Below are 21,215 nucleotides of genomic sequence, written 5' to 3'. Positions count from 1 at the left end.
AAAAGCATCATCGATAAGAATGAAGACTATTTCATGTAATAAATGTTTTGTTTTGATATATAAGTTGTTCTGGTTTTTCCATCTAAAAAAAAGCGACATTAATTTCTTGACGACCTAATAGTTTAGTAGGCTGGCTGGACCACGACAACAAATATTAAGCTATACTTAGAGCAACTTTTAAGTGCTAAACAACGTGAAAGCTGGTAATTGTAAGTTTGATTAATGATACTGTAAACATACTAATATTTGAAAGCACTTGACACTGACCTATGATGATACACGAGTTAAGGAAGAGCAACCAAACCACTCGACCTTTTCGAGCTAACTATCTTCAAGACGGGCAAAGACAGCTGCTGTAGGTTTTAAAATACAACTGAGATAAGAAAAGGGAAAGCTGAGATGTCAAAGGTTGAAGAGGTTTTGTCAGTGTGTATGACTGATGCAGAAGCACGTCGATTATATGAGGAATAAACTAATTGCTGTGAGAATTGCTTAGCAGGTGACGTTTTTACAGCAGTGTGTAAATACTCTGACACAACACTATCATATGTATGTCCTGTGTTCTTTGTTGATGTTCGCGTAATTTTCATGTCGCAAGAACAATACTGTACAATTATTGATGAAATAAGTAAAGTACGTAACGGCTGAAGTTGGGATATAAAAGAAATAATTATGATGACGGATTTATGGGAGACCCCCAAAATTTCAGTTATCGGTGCATTGGGCCTTCCAGTTTTTACCCGGATTTTTATTTTCTGCTTTAGAGTTTGCAGCACGTGTACATTATTAAAAAATCTTCAGCCACCACTACACGTGAAATAATGTTTTTATTTCAACTACATTTTCAGGCTGTAATCTAATAACGGTTTAGTAATTTTGACATAAGACTTGGTGAAATTAATGCACTTCTATTGACTGCTTGAAGAATGTTTAATGAGGTATAACTAGGCTTAAGAAATGTAGTTTTATCACTGTAAAATATGATTGTTAGCGTAAAGTACCGTCCTGCTTGAAAGGTTTTATATAATATTTGAATAGGCCTATATAACAGAACTTGTCAAGACTCATTCCGCTTTAGATACTGTGCATTGCGCAGTTAAGTGTAAATGTAGTGGAACATGTTCTTTTACAGTCGTGAAATCATATGGTATCTCTAAGACTCTTTATGTTCTATTAACAAATAAAAAACTTAAACATAATGCTTCTAATCTTTACCAATTCATCTGTAAATGTAAGGGCTTATAATGCTAGAATTTGTGGTTTGATTCCTGTGGTGGACACAGTGAAGATAGCCTATTGGCAGCTTTGTATTTAAACAGAAAAATAAATATTTTAGTATAATAATAAAAGTTTGCTAAGATATAGTATTATCATTGTATTTTCATACTGCACTAAAAAGCACATATTTGTGTATGCTATAGAAAAATTAGATCTTGCTAAGAACAGAAAAGTTTGTAAACTTAAGATGTTTATCAACCAAACCATGTGTGATGCCAATATTATATTTAGTTTACATTTTTTGTTTGTAGTTAAGAACAACGATACACAGTGGGCTATTTGTTCTGTGCCCACCACGGACATCGAAACTTGGTGTTACATATTGATTTGGCAGAAGAAAAACAAAAAGTAAATAAATGGTGACAAACATGTAAGAGTTGTATGGTGACTGGCTTGACCTTTGATACCATGAAACTGCTTAAAATTAAGAGGAATACTGAATCAAACAGATAGTAAAGAATTATTTATGTATGACTTTTAGGTCACTCGGTTGTGCTTAAAGCACCTAAAAAACTAAAAACAACCATAGACCTTCCATTCCAGTAATTTGTCATTACCTCAAACTTGTGAAAATGTTTTTGTTTATGTGGGAATACTTTTCTTCTTCTTTTTCTAATATTCGAAGTTCATTGATTAATATCGTAAAGGTGGTTTGATTATTCTGAGAAAAAAGTGAAGTTTATATTTAATAATGTTCTTATGAATGTAACTTTACTTAAAAATCTACTTATTAAATCTGAACCAAACTGGAATCACTATATATCCTGATCTAATCAATTAGCACTTTGAAGTTCAAACTGGAATCACTATATCCTGATCTAATCAATTAGCACTTTGAAGTTCAAACTGGAATCACTATATTCTGATCTAATCAATTAGCACTTTGAAGTTCAAACTGGAATTACTATATTCTGATCTAATCAATTAGCATTTTGAAGTTCAAACTGGAATCACTATATCCTGATCTAATCAATTCGCACTTTGAAGTTCAAACTGGAATTACTATATTCTGATCTAATCAACTGACACTTTGAAATTCAAACTGAAATCACTATATCCTGATCTAATCAATTGACACTTTGAACTTCAAACTGGAATCACTATATTCTGATCTAATCAATTAGCACTTTGAAGTTCAAACTGGAATCACTATATCCTGATCTAATCAATTAGCACTTTGAAGTTCAAACTGGAATCACTATATTCTGATCTAATCAACTGACACTTTGAACTTCAAACTGAAATCACTATATCCTGATCTAATCAATTGGCACTTTGAACTTCAAACTGGAATCACTATATTCTGATCTAATCAATTAGCACTTTGAAGTTCAAACTGGAATCACTATATCCTGATCTAATCAATTTGCACTTTGATGTTCAAACTGGAATAACTATATTCTGATCTAATCAATTGGTACTTTGAAGTTCAAACTGGAATCACTATATTCTGATCTAATCAACTGACACTTTGAACTTCAAACTGAAATCATTATATCCTGATCTAATCAATTGGCACTTTGAACTTCAAACTGGAATCACTATATTCTGATCTAATCAATTGGTACTTTGAAGTTCAAACTGGAATCACTAGATCCTGATCTGATTGGTTAGCATTTTCAAGTGCAATACAACAAAAAACTAAGGTTTCAGTATTATGTAAAGATTGAATGTCATCAAAAGGGCATTAGTGGACTACATCTATCACTGGAAGAATTTTACCTTATATAAACTTGTGCATAAACATCGCATAATAAAAGGTTTTGTTAGAGTGGTGAAACAATAAGGTTCCTGTTTTTTTCTACTTAAAATGGAAATTATTTTTAAATAAACCCTGTGACCATTGGTTCAATACTGGTTTTGACAGTCTTAAATGAGCACTGTAACAACCATTCATATTAATTTCCAATCAGAACAAGCTACCTACTTAGACAAAACTAAAGATTAATCCTCTAATTATTATAGTTAAATATATATTTGTTTTTTTACATTATCATTTATACAGATTATAATGCATTGTTTCATCAATTGGGTACCCTTGCATTAATAATAATTTCAGCTGTACCTTGACAATTAGTCTCAGATAAGAAGCACTCTGGCATCCATTGTAAAACGGGCACTTTGAAAACCATTCTGAGACAAACACTTTGCTAACTTGTTTTAGATGAGCACTGACACCCATTATAAGGCAAACACTTTGACAACCAGTCTTAGGTTAACACTGTGACAGTCATTCTGAGACAAGCACTCTAACATCCAATCTTAGACGAGCACTGCGATATTGACACTCTCAGACAAGTCATATGACAACCAGTCATAGATGAATAATAAAGCACCTTTACAGGCACTGTTATTTAGCAAAATCTGTTTATTATATAGAAATGCTGTTATCAACATGTGACTTCTTTTTATAACTTTGTCATCAGTTGCTATTGACTAACAGCCTAGCACTAGCATGCCACGCTTACTGACTAAGTGCTATTATGTAATAGTATTACAGTAGAATATTCTCATGTAAAGCCCGTTTCAGTAATACTATAGTGAAATAACATAAAGGGATTTAAGGTAGGCTGTGAAGTACTCCATTCAGGATATTGTATAGGGTAACCCAAAAGACGACTAAGCAAATATGTTAAATCAAGTTTTGTTTTGTGGATTTCCCACTGAGTTAACTGAAACTCACAGTAGTTTGTTTCAAACAGCAGCCTTCTAAAAACAAATCTTTATCATTGTCAAGGTGTTGCTCTATTGTGTTGTAAGTTTTCCAAACTGAATTTCAAAATATGTATTTTACTTTTATCCTATCACTTCAGAAATATCTGCTGTATGAAAGTTTGCATGTTTTGGCAACATTTCTTCTTGTTAGCCTGAGAGTTTAATAAAATATGTATTAATTTTACCACATAGAAGTCTTTTTCACTTTGATATATTCATATCACCTTCTAATTATTTACTCACAAGTAGCTACTAAGGTAGAATTAATATTTACAACATTTTTTATCACAGACTGCTCTTCACTGGGCTGCTAAGCATGGTAATGCTGATATTATTAAGTTGATTGCAGGAGCCCATCAAGTTGACACCAATATTCGAACGGTAAGTTCGTATTACTGTTAACTCGAGCACCAAATAATATGACCTGTACTATACAAACTAGGAAGACTAAGTATAGAAAAAAATAAGAAAATTATGAAACACAAAGTAAGATTTAATTCTTGTGCCCATTGTTGAAAGCTGTGTATTATTCATGTACTTATTGGTTTTGTTTAATAATTGTTAATCCATTAATTATTAAAAACATTTTTAATGATGGTATTAGTAGATTTTGTTAAGTATTATAGATACATCGCTCTTACAAGGTTTCTCTATGCTGTATTAAATTTCTGTTTGATAATTTAAGCAGTTTAGTAGAGCTCTTGTTATTGGGGAGGAAGAAATGGTTTTTAAAGAATAACATATTTCTCAACTGTATTTAGTCTTTGTATATGCAATGTTAGGCCTACTTGTGATGAGTAAATGGTGTAAAGCAAGTTGTGTGTGTACTGAAAAGGCAGTGGTTCTTATAGTGTAATATTAGTATTAAAGAAGTAACAATCTTTATAGAAAGTGATAAGGCAGTGGTTCTTGTAGTGTAATATTAGTATTAAAGAAGTAACAATCTTTATAGGAAGTCATAAGGCAGTGGTTCTTGTAGTGTAATATTAGTATCAAAGAGGTAAGAATCTTTAGAGCAAGTGATATATATGTATTGGGAAGGCAGTGAGTGGTTCATGTAGTATGATATTAGTATCAAAGAGGTAAGAATCTTTAGAGCAAGTGATATATATGTATTGAGAAGGCAGTGGTTCATGTAGTATGATATTAATATTAAATATCTAACATTCCCTAAGTAAGCAATATCATTATGGCTCTTCTAATTAAAATGTTAAAAGTCATATTTTCTTAAACTTTCTTTAATAATATTGAAAAAGTATTTTTTTTATGAAATCATTTCATTTGAAATAAAAGATTAGTTGTCGAATGTGGTAATTTTTGAATGAATACAGTTTTGGCTAAGCTAATGGTAAGTATCATCACTTTAATGCTATGTTTTTGTTGGAAATTTTAAATAGTTACTACATGTGTACCTACAGAATGAGCAGTATTACTGCTTCAATATTACATACCAAACAAGCTATTATCATGTTAATTTACTGTTAGCTTGATTAAACGGCAAATAGGAGTGAATGCCTCATATTAGCATTAATACTACATGTATTTACCATAGTGATCAGATCATGAAGTTTGCCGATTAGCATGGTAATACTGTAACAGCCAAATGTAACTCTAGTTTTTACCATACTGATAATGTGCTTAGTATAGAAGAGTTTTAAAGCACGATCTTTAAATATACAGTTAACCTTAGGAAACGGGAAATTAGTATAATTAGAACACAGTTTTGTCTTCGTAAGACAAGTAGAAGCCACTTGAAGGGAATGATAATTTTTTTTGGTGTTATTTTCTGACATTTCACCCTTTTTTAATGTCACACTCATTGTACGTTTTTCTTTCTGTTTTTACGATTGGTGTTTGTTGCTACTCAACGTGGGATTTTTGTCTTGTTTTCGCGGCTCAGAGTGTAAGTATAGTTTCACTGTTTTATGTAAGTACAGAATTGACATAACTTTAGCTTTTTTCGTTCGAACAACGTGAATGTTAATACTACCATGAAAAATAGTTCTTTACAGGGTGTGTGCGTTTAGTCATTGTTTGACAGAATCAAAACAAAATGTTATAAAAGTGAGCCATATTCTGAATTGTTAGTGTTAGTTAACACCAAAGAACAATCCGATTAAAAGCTTGGTGTATGTGTGTTAAAATGCAATGTTGCAATACCTTATCGTAATTATAGGCAAAATTTAAATAGATGTTTAAGCTTACGCTGGTTGAAGTCGACCTTATTTTGACCTTTAAAAGTCAAAATCATACAAGGCGAGGAGATACTGCAGTCTACTCTCGTGTGTTGCAAAATGGTTGTTTTTGTCGTAAGATGGCGAGATTGTACCAGTATAAACGTGGTTACTGCTAACAACAAGTGCTATTTGGAGAGTTTAGTATACATTTATTGTGCAGTGAAATTAAAACCCAAAAATTGTAGATTAAAAATCACCTAACAAATACGTAAGTTTCATGGAGATAACGAACGCTTAGATTAATCATTATATATTAAAGATATTAAACGAAAGCTTTATCCGTTCCTTTCGTTTTTATATACTTCTACGACCAAGTATTGTTTTAATTGCTAAAGTGAGAACCCTTCCCATACCCCTCTAAAAAAATATTTCACACAATATTATGGTCGTAATGCAAGTTTCAGTGAGCATTTATGCTTAAACCATCCGGAAATATATCTTAGGCCTAAAATATTTACAACTATCACAGAATTAAACGACAATTCTCAAGTATATTATATAAAAATAGTACTAAAATATTCTAAATTAATTAAACAGTTTTGCTTGACTTATAATATAACATTAATGAACTGTTGGAACTAAGTCAGGATAGCAACTGGCACGTCAAAGTGCTATTTTTTTCTGAAACTTTTTAATTACTTGAAAGATTTAAAGCGGTGAAATAGAACCAAAAATCATTTGAAAATATTCATGTGTAATTGTAGTGAACTATCCCGGCAGAGAGTTTAGATTTATAAAGTTGTTTTTACTTTCTTCTCTATGCTTTATTCCTGAACATCTTGTATTTATTTCGCCGTGACCGGAATTCCTTTTCTAACCCAGGGGGTAAGTACAGTTCCAATCTTTATAAAGCGAATATTTTAGTGATTTATTCTATAGCTTACGATAAAGTTGTTGCTGTATGTTTTTTGTTTCCAGTGTAAAGCTACATAATGGGCTGTTTGCACTGTGTCCATCGCGAGGAATCGAACTCCGGGCTTTAGCGTTTAAGTCTATAAAACCACCACTAACCCACTGGTGACCATTTTTGATTAAAACACTGTATACCCAACTTAAACTGTATTCGAACTAAACATGATATTAAGCCAGAGATCGTTTTACGGTTACAAGTTATTAACACTATTTGTCACCCCCAGTGCTTTAAACCATAATATTTACTGAGTCACATGTGATATGTATTATTGTTTTCGCAACAGACTCGTTTTTTTCATTTTCTTTAATACAAAATAGAATGGGCCGTGCGTGATTTAGTAGTTAACATGACGGTCTGCGGGTTGTAGGATCAGGGGTTCAAGTTATGATGCCGCTAAACATGCTCCGTACTTTTATTTGTGAGTGTGGTATAAAAGTGAAAGCCAATTCCGTTATTAGGTTCGAAGAACCAAACAAAGCATTTGTAGCGGCGGGTGCTTCTGGCTAGCTGCCTTCTCTCTGATCAGTAATTCAGAATTTAGGACAACTATCACTGTGGCCTGACATAATCTGGTGGTAAGGGCTCCCAATCTGCAGATCCGAACATGCTCGTTCTTTTAGCTGTGGGAGCGTTATAGTGTGACGGTCAATCCCACTTTTCGTAGGTAAATAGTAGGTCGAGAGTTTGCGGGGGGGGGGGTACTGCCGGTTAGTTGTTTTCCCCTTTTGTCGGCAGTTCAAAATTAGGAACGACAGCAGATAACATTAGTAACTTTACCATAAGCAAACAAATAAACTATGCCTGAACGCTAGACCTAAAGTTCTCTGACCTGTCCGTTTAAGCCTATGTGCGCAGAAAAAAAAATGCTGTTCGGGTTGAAAATTCTATTTCATAGCATTTCTCATACACTGTTAGAGAGACTATCATTTTGAGTATATATATATATATTATTTTCTTACTTAACACAAACTTATTAGGTGTATGACAAGGTTTTAGATATTTTTAAACTTTCAAGTTATTTTTACTCTAGGGTTACAGTATGTAATATACGTGATGTTTACTGTTATTCAAAGTAATAAGTAGAAAAATCAACATCTGAAGGTAAAATTTGGTGATGTCCGAACATCGTCGTCCATGAACGATTTGGCCAGGTGGTTAGGGCACTCCACTCGCAATCTGAGGGTTGCGGATTCGAATCCCCGTCACACCAAACATGCTCGCTCTTTCAGCCGTGGGAGCGCTATAATGTGACGATCAATCCCACTATTCGTTGGAAAAAGAGTAGCCCAAGAGTTGGCGGTGGGTGATGATGACTAGCTGCCTTCCCTCTAGTCTTACACTGCTAAATTAGGGACGGCTAGCGCAGATAGCCCTCGTAGATGGCTATGTAGTTTACGAATCTCGTACATTGTAGAATTTCACCATGCTTACTTGCTTTAACGTGATCACTCACCAATATCTGGTATCGTTTACAGACTTGTGGTGACGACATTTGTTCAGTAGTTGTTGTTGTTCGTTAAACAGTTGAAGGTGAAACTGATTAGTTCAGCAACAACTTGAACTTTTTCTTTGCCCCCTGCTGAGTCAGCGGTAAGATGACGGACTTTTGCAACGTTGTGGGCAGAACACAAGTAGCCCATAGTGTAACTTTATGCGAAAACAAAGCAGTCTTCCTTGAATTCATATTATGCACCCATAAAAATAATGTTTTGGGTACAACTGTAAGGCTAACAAAATGTTCAGTTATAAGTTATGTTTCTATACAACTGACTTATATATAATGTATTTCTCATTGTCTTGATTGTGATTTTTAACGCGTGTATGTATTTTTATGATTAAATGACGTTGCTAAGTTTACCTTCTGTTAGTTGCTGAGTGTCAGAAAATAGCGTCGATTATATTGACCAATATTAAATCGTACAAATGGTACGCTTTACCTTTGAAAAAAAGGGGTGGGAGGGTTCTCTCTGATTTTACACTTTTTTATTTTGTCATCCCGACATAAATAATTCTTTATCTTTTTTCTCGCACGTTTTCATATTGATGTTAGCCGTTTCAAGTTCTCTCTGATTTGACACTTTTTTATTTTGTCATTCTGACTTAAATAATTCTTTATCTTTTTTCTCGCACGTTTTCATTTTGATGTTAGCCGTTTCAAGTTAGCAGTAATCAATTTGAAGGCATCGGGGTGTTTCATAAGATTTTTGACAGCCTCTTAGATCGCTGCTTGCTACGAGTTTCATTTGGCATGCAGTATCTGTCAAGTCGAGCCGTCAGCTGGGAACGGACGGCACGCCGGCTCACTGCCGTCACAGGGGATTAGCCCTAGCGCCGATAGTAATCATTCTCGTAGCGTAAAACCTCTTTGTGCTCTTGTGGCCCAGTTTGTATGCACTTCTAGGAACGTGACAGCTGGGTGAGATACAAACACTGTGTGTGGAAAGATTGGCTTGATTAGAATGTTGCCTGCAACAGATTCTAACCCATTACATGTCACGTCTGTTGCCCCAACGTGCTTTTTTAAGAACTAGGGAATAGGCTCTCGATGACCGGTTGACGTCACCAATTCTTGTACACTATAGACGTCTTGCCAAAATGTCATATAAACACTACTCTGCTCTTAGTTATGTAGACAAATACACATGTAAACACACCAATTAATACACACGCTCACACACATACTAAGTTTATAAGAATCTTTAAATTTAGTAAGAGTAGTTTTATGATATTTAACTGTTTTGAAACAGTACAGCGACACATATAAATATTTTCTTACGTCATACGTTGTAAAACGAAAGGTCATGAAGAGTGTTAGCACGTGATATTAATTGGTTTATTAACTAAGTGAGTATTGAGTACAGAGAGCAGACCCAACAGATAGCTCTGAATTCAGTTCAATCATGCACAGAGTGACCACGAACCTGGAAAGGTCAGAAGTGCTTCAAAATTATCCCAAACCCCATCTCCCCCCCCCCCATATCTTTGACATAATCTCTTAGTTCAAATCTATAACTAGAGTCTAAAAGGGGGACTGCCTGAGGTCCCCATCAAGAGCAGAGCACTGATGGTGGAAGTGGAGGAGGTTTCAGGGGGCACATCCCCATAGTGGAAGATGATTTTAATCATTTTAAAGAGGTCTAAAGAGTAACCCCTAGCTTAATTTTTGAGTTATCAGAATCAGGCAGTGGTTCTGTAAAATACCTCTGTTTTCGATGATACCATCAAAAAACAAGGAACATTATAAATAATATTTTTTTCACAGACTGACAAAAAACATGTGCAAGTTTATAGTTAGTAACCTAACCCTTTAATTACATTCGTATGCTAATGATCTAATAGTTGGTATGAGTTACAATCAGAATAGATGTGTAATTATTTATAATTCATGGTTTAAAACGTTTTGGAAAAATCTTTCCAAAGAAAATGATTAATTTTATTAGTGAAAAAATATGGCATCATATAAAACACCTAAGGCTTGTGCTCAGCAAAATATCAGATGAGAAAATTGCCTTGTAATTCATTATATTTGATGATAGTTTGGATTAAATATTTTTTTTATGAATAAAATTGAAATTATTCATAGATTACTATCAATTTGCAGTATCTTTATTTGAAGACCTTTTTTTTTATCTAGTACCACGCACAGCCTGATGTAAGTTAGTTCTGAATATTTTTTTACCCTTTATAACCATATTACAAGTTAAAGTGACATTAATTAGATAGAATTTTGAGAAAAATTTAAATATCATGAACATGTGCACGTACAGGGGAAGTTTGCCTGGAAAGTCAGGGAAAACATTTTTGGAAATAATAGGTCCACTTTGATGCAAATCATGAAACTGGTGTGACTGATGGTGATGATATTGACTCAAGTCTGAGTATCAGTGTCTACATTCTTGGTTAACTTAATATAACAACTGACTTTCTAACATGTAGGATAACTTTCTCATCACAAAATTAAATCCAAAATGAAAGAGTTTTTATTATTCTGATAAAGACATATAGCTGTAATCAGTATTGTTGTTATTATTATTATTAATACACATTAATAGTTGTTATTATTGTGGTAAAGTTGAATAGCAGCAAATATCATTGTTCATGTGATTACCTATAAAAATATAATAGTACTGTCTGTTGTATGTCCATGTAACTACTTCACAGGGTGTAGATGGATCTTCACCAAAATTGGTACAGAGGCTCATTAGGTCCAAGTGGGGGGTACATACAAATTTTCAGTTTTCTGTTTTACAGTTTTCATGGGTGTTTTTGCTTTTTTTTGCCACTACTTCGCCCCCTGTAGATGGATCTTCACCAAATTTGGTATGGAGGCTCATTCGGTCCAAAGTGGGGGGTACATACAAATTTTCAGTTTTCTGTTTTACAGTTTTCATGGGTGTTTTTGCTTTTTTTTGCCACTACTTCGCCCCCTGTAGATGGATCTTCACCAAATTTGGTATGGAGGCTCATTAGGGAGATAGATACAAGTTTTCTGTTTTGAATTTTGCAGTTCTTATTGGCGTTTTGGCAATTTTTACAATTATATATAAGGGAAGCAATTTTTTTTGTCTGAAGATAACCTTTCATTAATCATGAATTTACATAACTTCTGTCCAGGAGATGGGTACTCCAGCTAGTTGTGAATATGTTTAAGTAGTTGTTAATACTGCAGTAAAGTTGTACAGCTGCAGCTGTCATTGTTGTTATTGTTATAAGTATATTTAAATAGTTATTATTATTGTGGTAAAATCTTATAGCTGTAGCCATCATTGTTGTTATTATTGTTATGAATAAATCAGTATGTTTAAATAGTTATTATTGTAAAGTCATATAGCTATTGTTGTCTTTATTACTATTATGAACATGTTTCAGTAGTTGTTATTACTGTGGTACAGTTGCAGCCATCATTGTGAAGATGTGCTCCAGTTTACACTTGCACCACCATTTTTGCCAAACCATACTGGTGTTGTATTTTCTTTAGACTTTTTTTGTTGTGAGCTGTGTAGCAATGCTGTGATTGCACATATAGCATCCAGTCTGCAGGGATTTTGTTGTAACTCAATTTTCCACTGGAAATTAAGGACATTGTTATGTGATTATTTATCTAGAGACCATAATGTTGATAAATGACATATATCTTAATGTGTTATTACAAGAGTACATAAGCATGTTTGTACTTGATGCTTAAAGTTCCACATCATGTGATAATACATGCATGTAACATAGAAAATGTGTTTTCCATTCCAGGGTTATACAGCACTTCACATTGCAGCAATGGCTGGGCATGAGGGAATCATGGAGTTACTGACCAGCACATATGGTAAGTTAATTACACTGCCAACTTCATATTCATGTATAGACATATGTTGATGCTTTTATTGTTTATCCTTTCATTGTTTGTCTGTCTTAACTATGTATGTTCATTATAGGTCATTAATATGGCTTTTTGCTGTTGCTCAAATCTGACCATTATTCTGTCCATTCCTGATGTTAAAAAAAAACATGTAGGTTCAAGAAATCAATTTAATACAAAGATACAATACCCTATTATCCAAGTGCTTTTGAAAGGTGAACCTCTTGAAAGCACTTGAGTTATAGTTCATTATTTCCATTCCCATATTTGAGGATTAGCATCAGTTGAGTTGTGTGGTTGACCTTCCATTTGTTGGTTTAGTTAATAATAAATCCATGTTTTATCAAACTATAAAATAGAGTTTTCTGTATCATATGGAAACTATGGTTTCAAGTTTTGTAAAAACCTTAGAGTTATTGACATATGATTTCTTTACTGTAACTCAAAATATGACATAAATTTACTGGAATAGCAAGCATATATGTTATTAAGTGTAACAGTTTTAATGTACATGTTTTTTATTAAAGTTGTCCCGGCATCTTAAAAGCTTCTGTAATTTTAGTATGAATAGTTATGATTAACAGCAAAAAATAGGAATAATGGGATGGGAACATTAAAAAAAATTCAACCAAAAGGTAATGTAATAAGAAACTTTAATCAGAAGATGCAGGCTTAAGAAGTACAGTTTATTGATAAGAATTATTTACATCTAGTGCATTTCCTATTATGTGCTGAGCTGTAAATGAAGGCTGGTTGATATTAGTAAAGTTTAATGTTGAAAACATTCATGTATCTTTACCTAAAGACATCTAACTATTATGTCACTGCTACTGTCACCTAACTTGTGATTGTATCCCCTCTTGCTGTAAGATCTTAGATTCTTGTGTGTGTGTGTGTGTGTGTGTGTATATATAATCTTTGATTGATTAAAAATTGTGCACAGATATTGAGATTTGAAGTCACTTTGTTCCATAAAAACAATGTCAAGTTAAATTTTGTGTGCATGTGTGTGTTTTATGAAGCTTCATTTTGTTAGCTGTTTAGTTTTTTTTAAGTTTTCTTTTTTGTGGTGCTTCTGTAATCACTGTCAAACACATGTGCTAGATGCATTTAAAAATACAAACTTTGTGGTAAATTTAAAATGTGGAAAAAAAATCAGCAAAATGATATATTGTGCAATTCATAGAGGTATTTTCACCCTTTCATATTCAATGAAACAAAGAGATTGAGACTTACTTAAATTGATAAACTCATTTCAGAAAGTACTGTTTAGGAAAAGGGCCATAATATTCATCCATGTTGAAATTAACAAATTCTAGATTAAATTAATTTTAGAAATTCATATTTTAAAGGACAATTCTGAAATTTCTACTACTGCAGAAAGTGACAAAGTTAGAACTAAGCTGTTTGTAGAAAGCACTGTTTAAAACAAAAGGGGTGATATTTGTTACTATTAAAGATAATTTTGATTTGGCTAAGTTTAAAAAAAAAATCGTATTATAAAAAATCTCTGACTTTTATGTACTAATGATGCCACCTATTCATTTGAGTTAGTTGTAGAAGGCTCTTTATTTTCATATTTTTTATGATAACGTTAGAAAGGGAGCCGTGTTGTCTGTGGACATGACACATGAATGTAAAGATACACTGATTAAGTGTATTGGAAAGGAAATGTCAGTTTTTTTATTTTCATGAAAACAGAAGGAAAGGAACTATGTTGTTTTGAAAGGTGATATGCAAGTTAAGAGCAGTGAGAGCACAGGATGGAACTGGTTTTGAAAGCCAGTTGTTTTAAAGATGTGAGAACATGGTGTTAACAAAGTGTTTTTGTAGTATGATAGTATATAGTCAAGCTGTGTATACATTAGAGAACCTCAAACGTTGGTTTAGAGTAATAAGTTAACAAGGTCACAATCTTTGGGGGGTTTGTTTTAGAAATTCTAGAAGACTAGTGGTGACTCTGGGTTTCAGTTACTCAGAATATGCAGAGTATACTATTGGTTTCCTCTTATCTGTACTTTGTAATCCTAGAAACATCAAGAATCAATGGCATCATAAAACTTTTTTTTTTCAACAGAAACTTATTAAATTATGATTTCTCTTAAATTCACAGTAGAATGAAAACAAAGTGGATGATTTTCATTACTAGAACCATGTTATTCTTATTGTATAAAAATGATTCTATAATTACATATCATTTAAACTTCAGTATTATGTATGTCTGTTGTACAGTGTAATAAAACTTGTGAGAGTGTTGGCTACTGTAATTACCAACCTAGTGGGTTAGAACTGTTTTGTTGCTTCAGTCAACTATGATACACTCTTCTATAGATCTAACATTACTGGAATAAAGGTTAAAGTGTTTCTTGTATATCCACTTGTCAAAATACATTTGTTGGTTGTTAACTTATTTTAGGAATGGAAGATTGAATGAAATTACTTTCAAATTACATCTATGGTTCCTGTTACACATGTATTGACTTTTTTCCTTCTCAAATGAAGGACAGAATTTTCTGTGATGTATAGAGTTAATGTTATTTGGTTAGGTTTTTTAGAAGTACAGCATTGTTTCTGTTGGTAGAGTTATGTTAATTTGGTTAGTTTTGTTGAAGAACTGGATTGTTTGTATTGGTAGAGTTAATGTTATTTTGGTTAGTTTTGTGGAAGAATAGGATTGTTTTGATTAGTTTTATAGTACTTAAGACAGTTGGAGGTATTGTTTTTAATCCATGGTTATAGCCTTATTGTATCCAAAAGATTAGAATAACACCCACTTTGTGATTGTTTATTTTCTAAAATATGTATTTGTTTGCTGAATCTCAAAGGCTATCTGCTTCTAAAATATGCTAAAGTACGTTCATATAAGAACTTAATTTCAGTTACATTAATATTGTTATGTATTGTTCTGGGTCATTCATCTATGGTGTCATGTGCACTTTCTTGTGGAAAACATTGTTGTAAAGTCATACTGTGTAAAGGTAGACAGTAATCTGTACCACTGGCAGGTGAGGTGATACCTTGAGGTTACAATATTCTATGATGGTAATGACTAACAATAATTATTGTTTCGTTTATAAAATGCTATGTTTTCTCAATTTGGAACAGATATTTGCATCTTCACAATGATTTCTAGAAGCTCAAGTAAAGGCATCATTCTTTCATAAATAGACATATTCTGGTTCTTTTCACTATATTTTATACTGTGTCCACTCTCTTTCTTTTTCACAACTCAGTCAGATATCTGAGATGTCAAATTTACTTCCACAAGACATTTTCTGCTCAAACTACATGTTATTCCATCACTGTACCTGGGAATACCACAGAGTAATTAGGAAAGAGAAAATTTTATTGTGATAACCACAGGATTTGCTTTTTCCCTCTGCTTGTCTAAACTCTTGCATTATTAAGTTTAAAGCTTTGTTGTACTTGAGGGTAGATAGCTATCAGAGGGTGTAGACAGATCTCAGCAAAGTCTTCTCTTTTACACTGGACATTTGTCAATGCACGAAGGGCCATGACTTTGCTCCCATTACTACCACAGGCTTGGGATATAGAATTATTGGAATCTGGTGCACCTGGAACTGTTGATCAATTTATCCTCCAGAGGATCAATCTCAGTGCACAGAAGACACATGTGACTGAAAGTTGTTGCATTGATGTGCAATCTTGCAAGTGCAAGACTGAATGGAGTGGTGTCTATAGAACTTTCAGACATTTGCTGACAAGAGAAGCTCAACCCTGGCATTAGACAATGCTACCAAATACCAATCAAGAAAACTGGAAGTAACACTGGTGGACAACAGTAACTAGCTTGAGCTGTTATTCTTGTAGGCAAGACAGCAAGCATTATCTGGTGAAGAAAGTAATCCATGGGGCAGTCCTAAGCCTCTCCATGGGATAGTTACTGCCAGGTTGACCAAGGATCATAAAGATACCAGGAATCATGCAGATTCCATGGATGAAGTGCCATTGGTAACTTGTTGTTCTGCTGCCCACAAGCATGGACCTAATGCTTGTCCAAAAATAGAGTTCACTGAGTACGTCCACCACACTGTACCCTTGGTGTTTAGAACTTCTCAGTCTGGTGTTGGCCAAGTGGCAACAAGGGATAGCTTACTGCTTGGAATGACTGGACTCAGGAATGAGGTATTCAATGCTTTATCTTAAAAGCTATCTATTGGGTCTAGTTCTAAGCTCGAAAGAGTAGTCCCACCAAGAGCTTATAGATAAACTGCACCATTTTCATGGGAAGGCATACCCTATAGTGACTTTGGCAGATTGTGAGGATATCCTATTAGCCATCTGTATTGAGGAGCTACCTAGTGATATGATGAATCATCATTTAGAGACCTCACCTTGATGGAGGCAGTTTCTGTTGAAACGAGGTTCAGAGTTGGAACTTCAAATAAGTTGCAAGAAAGGAAAAAGCTCCAGTGAGTACATCATGCTAAACTCTAGCATTGCTAAAGGCAAACCAACAGCCAACTCATTCCAGCATTGTGACACAGCACCACTAGATACCAGTGAGTGAACAAGGCTTTCCTGGCCCTGCCAGGATTTTGTATCATAGCCAATGTTGATGATGCTTCTTCCTGTATGTTGCTCTTAAAGGAAGGACCAAAGACATTTTTTTGGGTGTGTGCAACTGAGTGACTTTAAAAAGAACTGCTTGTATCTCATTTCACAGCAAGATAGGCAAACCTACTAGTTTTGCTAAACTGCACAGCAGGTGCAGGAGGATCATCAGCAAGCTATAGCTGTTGTTATCTCAGCTGTGAGAAACTAATGGACCCCAAGTTGAGTATGGCCACTGATTTGGAGGAGTACAGTGGACAGTTGGAGCAAAAAGGTTTGGTGGTCAGTCCAGCTTTCTCAGTGCTGAGTGGCACTTGGTATGTGCCAGTGAAGGTACAGGCGTGAGAGAGAGTTTTTTGTTGATACAGGAGCTGCCAGGATTATGGTTTATATTGCTGTGTATTAGGCACTCTTAGTGAAGCCTCCACTCCAGTAAATTAATACGGAGTCTTTCTGGCAAAATATAATGATCTCGATGTGTCTGGATAGGCACATCCCCACCCATATCTAGATGATTTCAAACATAGAATGAAATTAGTTATTGCAGATATTAGTTCTGGTATTGGTATCTCAGGGATGGACATACTATGGAAATTATCAATCAGTTTTGCCTGTCTAGCAGGTGGACTTGGTTTTGGAATGTTATCTGATGCTAGCCAGATTAGGCCTAGCAGTAGTGGACTGATTGAGTGTATGTTGCAGAGGGAGTCATAGTACCTCTATATGCACAAGTGGTATTCTATCATTTATTATGGATAAGGTCTGGTGCATTAGTGCTGTGTAATTTGGTGATAGAGCCAACACATGAAATGTAGTTTCTTATCCAGATAGGAGGCAGCATTAGCTCAAATTGTTATCTGTCTGAGAGAGAATGTATTCCCTGTGTTGTTCTTGAATTATGGGCATTTAGCTATTTAGCTTCTTGTTGGAATGGATGTTGGCACAATAAGTGAAGTGGAGGTAACCAAGTTAACAAGTAAGCAGTTTCCAATGCATCTGAAGTTGCTAGTTGGTGATGGTGCAAGCAACTTGAATTTAACACAGCAACAGAAGCTCAGTGATTTTTTTGGTTGAATATGCAAATGTATTTTTGGGGACAGATGGCCAATTTGGGTTGAAAAACCATAACTTGCCATATTATAGATGCAGATGACACATTTCTATTTAAATAACCACTGTTGAACCAATCATGTAGTCAGCATGCTGCATGTATCTGTAATTTGTGCCCAGTGAACACCAAAAACAAAATCATGCTCCACACTTTAGGATTGTGTCTGTTATAAGAGCAATAGTTATATTCCATCACTTGATTAGAGTAGTCTGAGTTGATGTGTAGGTGTCTTCACTTTAGTCTATTACTTCAAAAATTAGAGATGACTAGTGCAGGTAGCCCTCAAATAGTTTTGCTGAAAGTCAACAATCAACAACTATAATTGTTGTGGGTGTTTCTCTGGAGTACTAGGGGCGTAGCCAGAGCTGTGGTATGGTAAATGTTGAAGAGCAGTATCATACAGTCTTCACAAGGTGTGTAGTCATTTCCATTAATGATTATTAGGAAGGAGGGTGCACCAAGGTACTGTGTTGAATTTAGATGGGTGAACACAGTGACCTGCAATGATGCCTTCCTGCAGACAGATAAATGTGAGGATGTTTTTGAAGATGCCCAGTGGTTCAGCACTTTAGATATGCCATCCAGATACTAGCAAGTCAAACTGGATGATGAAAACAGACCTAAGACTGCTTTCAACACTTGAGATGGTTAATACAAGTTTCTCATCATGCCATTTAGTTTGTATAATTTGGTTGCCACTTTTGAGAGTCTAATGGAACTTACACTGAAGGGATTGCAATGGTAAAGATGCCTGGTTTATGTGAATGAATTCTTGGTGTCTGGTCACATATCTGAGACTGCTGCTGAGAACCTGATCAAATAAGATAGTCGGGCTTTAAACTGATGCAACAGAATTGTGATCTGTAGGGGAAATTCTTCAGTCACATTGTGGGTTGAGATAGAGTTTCTTACTCTACCTGCCAATATTGCAGTAGTTTGAGATTGTCCTCAAATCCTAACCAGACAAGAAGTTTAATCTTTCCTTGGTTTTGCATCATATTATCAATGTTTTGTGGCCAACTTTTCCAAGATTGCTACACTGCTATCGACTCTCATTAAAGCTGATGCACATTTTACATGGACTGAAGAATATGACCAAGCATTCTAGATGCTAAAGCTTTCTTTAATTGAAATTCCATTGTTTGCATATCCATGACAAAACTTTACATTCTTGTTGAATACTGGTGACAGTGGAGTTGGAGAAAGGAGTGGAATATGTAATCACATGTGGTGTTGGTATACTGATGGCTCCCAAATGTAGATACTTTATGATGAAGAAAAAACTCCTTGCAGTTGTGGTCTTCATCAAATTCTACCAACACTATCTAAATGGTAGAAAAATTCACCATTCATGTGGGATATTTGGGGTGAAGTTGCTCAAGAATGGAAAAAATTCATGTTGGTTCACAACATTTTAAGAGTACAACTTTGTTTGATAATAAACAAAATTACAACATTTATGATATACAACATTGTTTATTGACAAAAAAGGGGACGTGGATAAACGTTTCGTAATTCTATCAGATTCCATCTTCAGTATCTAAAGCAGAATAAAGCTGTGATGTCAATTGTAGCTAGTGGGTCAACTCACGAATGGCAATACAATATTGTGATAGTTTAGTTACTGATGTTTGTCGGTTTAGAAAAGTAAATGTATTTTACTGTGGAATATTCTGTTTATCTTATGTTGGTCTGTAAATGTGACCTGGAGCTACTAAAATGTGTGACCATATGTAAGATTGAAATATATGTCTATAGCAGTATAGGTAGAATATATGCATATCTGTGTGGTGTTGCATGTGTATATGGATGTTACATAAATCATTTGTGAGTCACACAACACTAATCGATAAATCACATTAAGAACACAACTATCAAGCAACGTATGAATGAGAGTAAAGTGTTTGGTCTGAATTTTAAGACTAAGAATCACAAGCAGTAGTTGAAATATTTTATGAGCACCCAGTTTTACTGAATGCTGTCTTAACTTTTTTTCAGTGCAAGGTAATGTTAAAATGCATGAAAATGCAAACTGTGAGTGTATGGCTGGAAGAAGGATATAACGCCTGCATAATGCCAGCTTTAAGTTGCCTTTGTCTTGTCAGAAGATAGAGGCTAGTGCATGTGGCTAGTCTGTTTCAATTAGTTGTGTAGGAACCAGTAGTTGCAGTTTCACCACAAATTTTTTCTTACTGTATTCAAATTTTGTTTATATAATAACTATATAATTGTGAAGGGAATGTGGATGGGTTACAGGGTAGCTATGTTAGTGGTTTTCATACTAATGGCAACAGAGGACAGCATAGCTGAGTGTTGATCAAGTGCAAGACCCTGGGTGGACTGGAACATCCACAGATGCAGGAAAACATTGGCTGCAGACTATATACATATAAGTACACATAAGCCTGTTACCAAGGTAATAATTAGTGGTTGTGAGCAGGTTGTCATGACATTAAAACCTTCACTCCTAGTTGAATTTCTGACCAATCGGTATCCGTGTAACCACATATATGTCATTTCTGACTTTTTGTTATGTATGATCAAAGCCTTAAAACTTTAGACTGTCTTCTCTTAGACTGGATTTGTCAGAATGTTTGCATATTCATTCTGTTGTTTGATTGCCCCTACCTTCACATGAAGGGTTATATCTTGTCTATGGAGTGACCCAGGATTCAAGCAGCTATGACAGTAAAACCAAGCTTATCCATACCCAAAGAGATGACAATTGAAAAGGTTCTCCAACTGATGGAAACTTTTACTGTACAGGCTTTCTCAGAGGCTGCCAATAGCTTTTCCTATAGTCAGAGGACTGAAACATCAAAATAGTTGTGTCCACAGGGTCTTCAGTGCCATGACAATGGTGGTAGCTTCTTTAAAGTCAGACTTGCCTGTAGCACAAGTTACACAGCTGGTACAGGGTGTGTGTTGCTTTCTTTCTTTTTTTTTGTATTATTTGTATTTCTATTGCTAGTCATGTTACAAAACAAGTATAAATATATACACCTGGAAAAAAGTTAAGCACCCCCGTGTTTCTTT

At 34.5% G+C, this 21,215-nt stretch overlaps 1 protein-coding gene across 3 annotated transcripts in view; it reads left to right on the top strand.

Moving 5' to 3' along the window:
• Window positions 1–21,215, top strand: part of LOC106459890 (ankyrin repeat domain-containing protein SOWAHC-like) — a 74,585-nt gene that overhangs the window by 16,527 nt on the left and 36,843 nt on the right. For 2 of the 3 annotated variants that reach the window (XM_022386465.1, XM_013919561.2), the window contains exons 2-4: window positions 4,285–4,374; window positions 11,356–11,361; window positions 12,388–12,460. In XM_022386465.1, coding sequence (XP_022242173.1) covers window positions 12,415–12,460 — 46 coding nt within the window. In that variant the 5' untranslated portion in view covers window positions 4,285–4,374; window positions 11,356–11,361; window positions 12,388–12,414. Of the gene's footprint in view, window positions 1–4,284; window positions 4,375–5,893; window positions 7,056–11,355; window positions 11,362–12,387; window positions 12,461–21,215 lie in introns of all 3 variants that reach the window. The other variant, XM_022386464.1, reaches the window with a different exon arrangement.

This window comes from Limulus polyphemus, unplaced genomic scaffold (genome assembly GCF_000517525.1).
Source record: "Limulus polyphemus unplaced genomic scaffold, Limulus_polyphemus-2.1.2 Scaffold675, whole genome shotgun sequence".
Lineage (NCBI taxonomy): Eukaryota > Metazoa > Arthropoda > Merostomata > Xiphosura > Limulidae > Limulus > Limulus polyphemus.
Note: the sequence above shows the minus strand (reverse complement) of the source record. Positions and strands in the feature narration are given on the sequence as shown.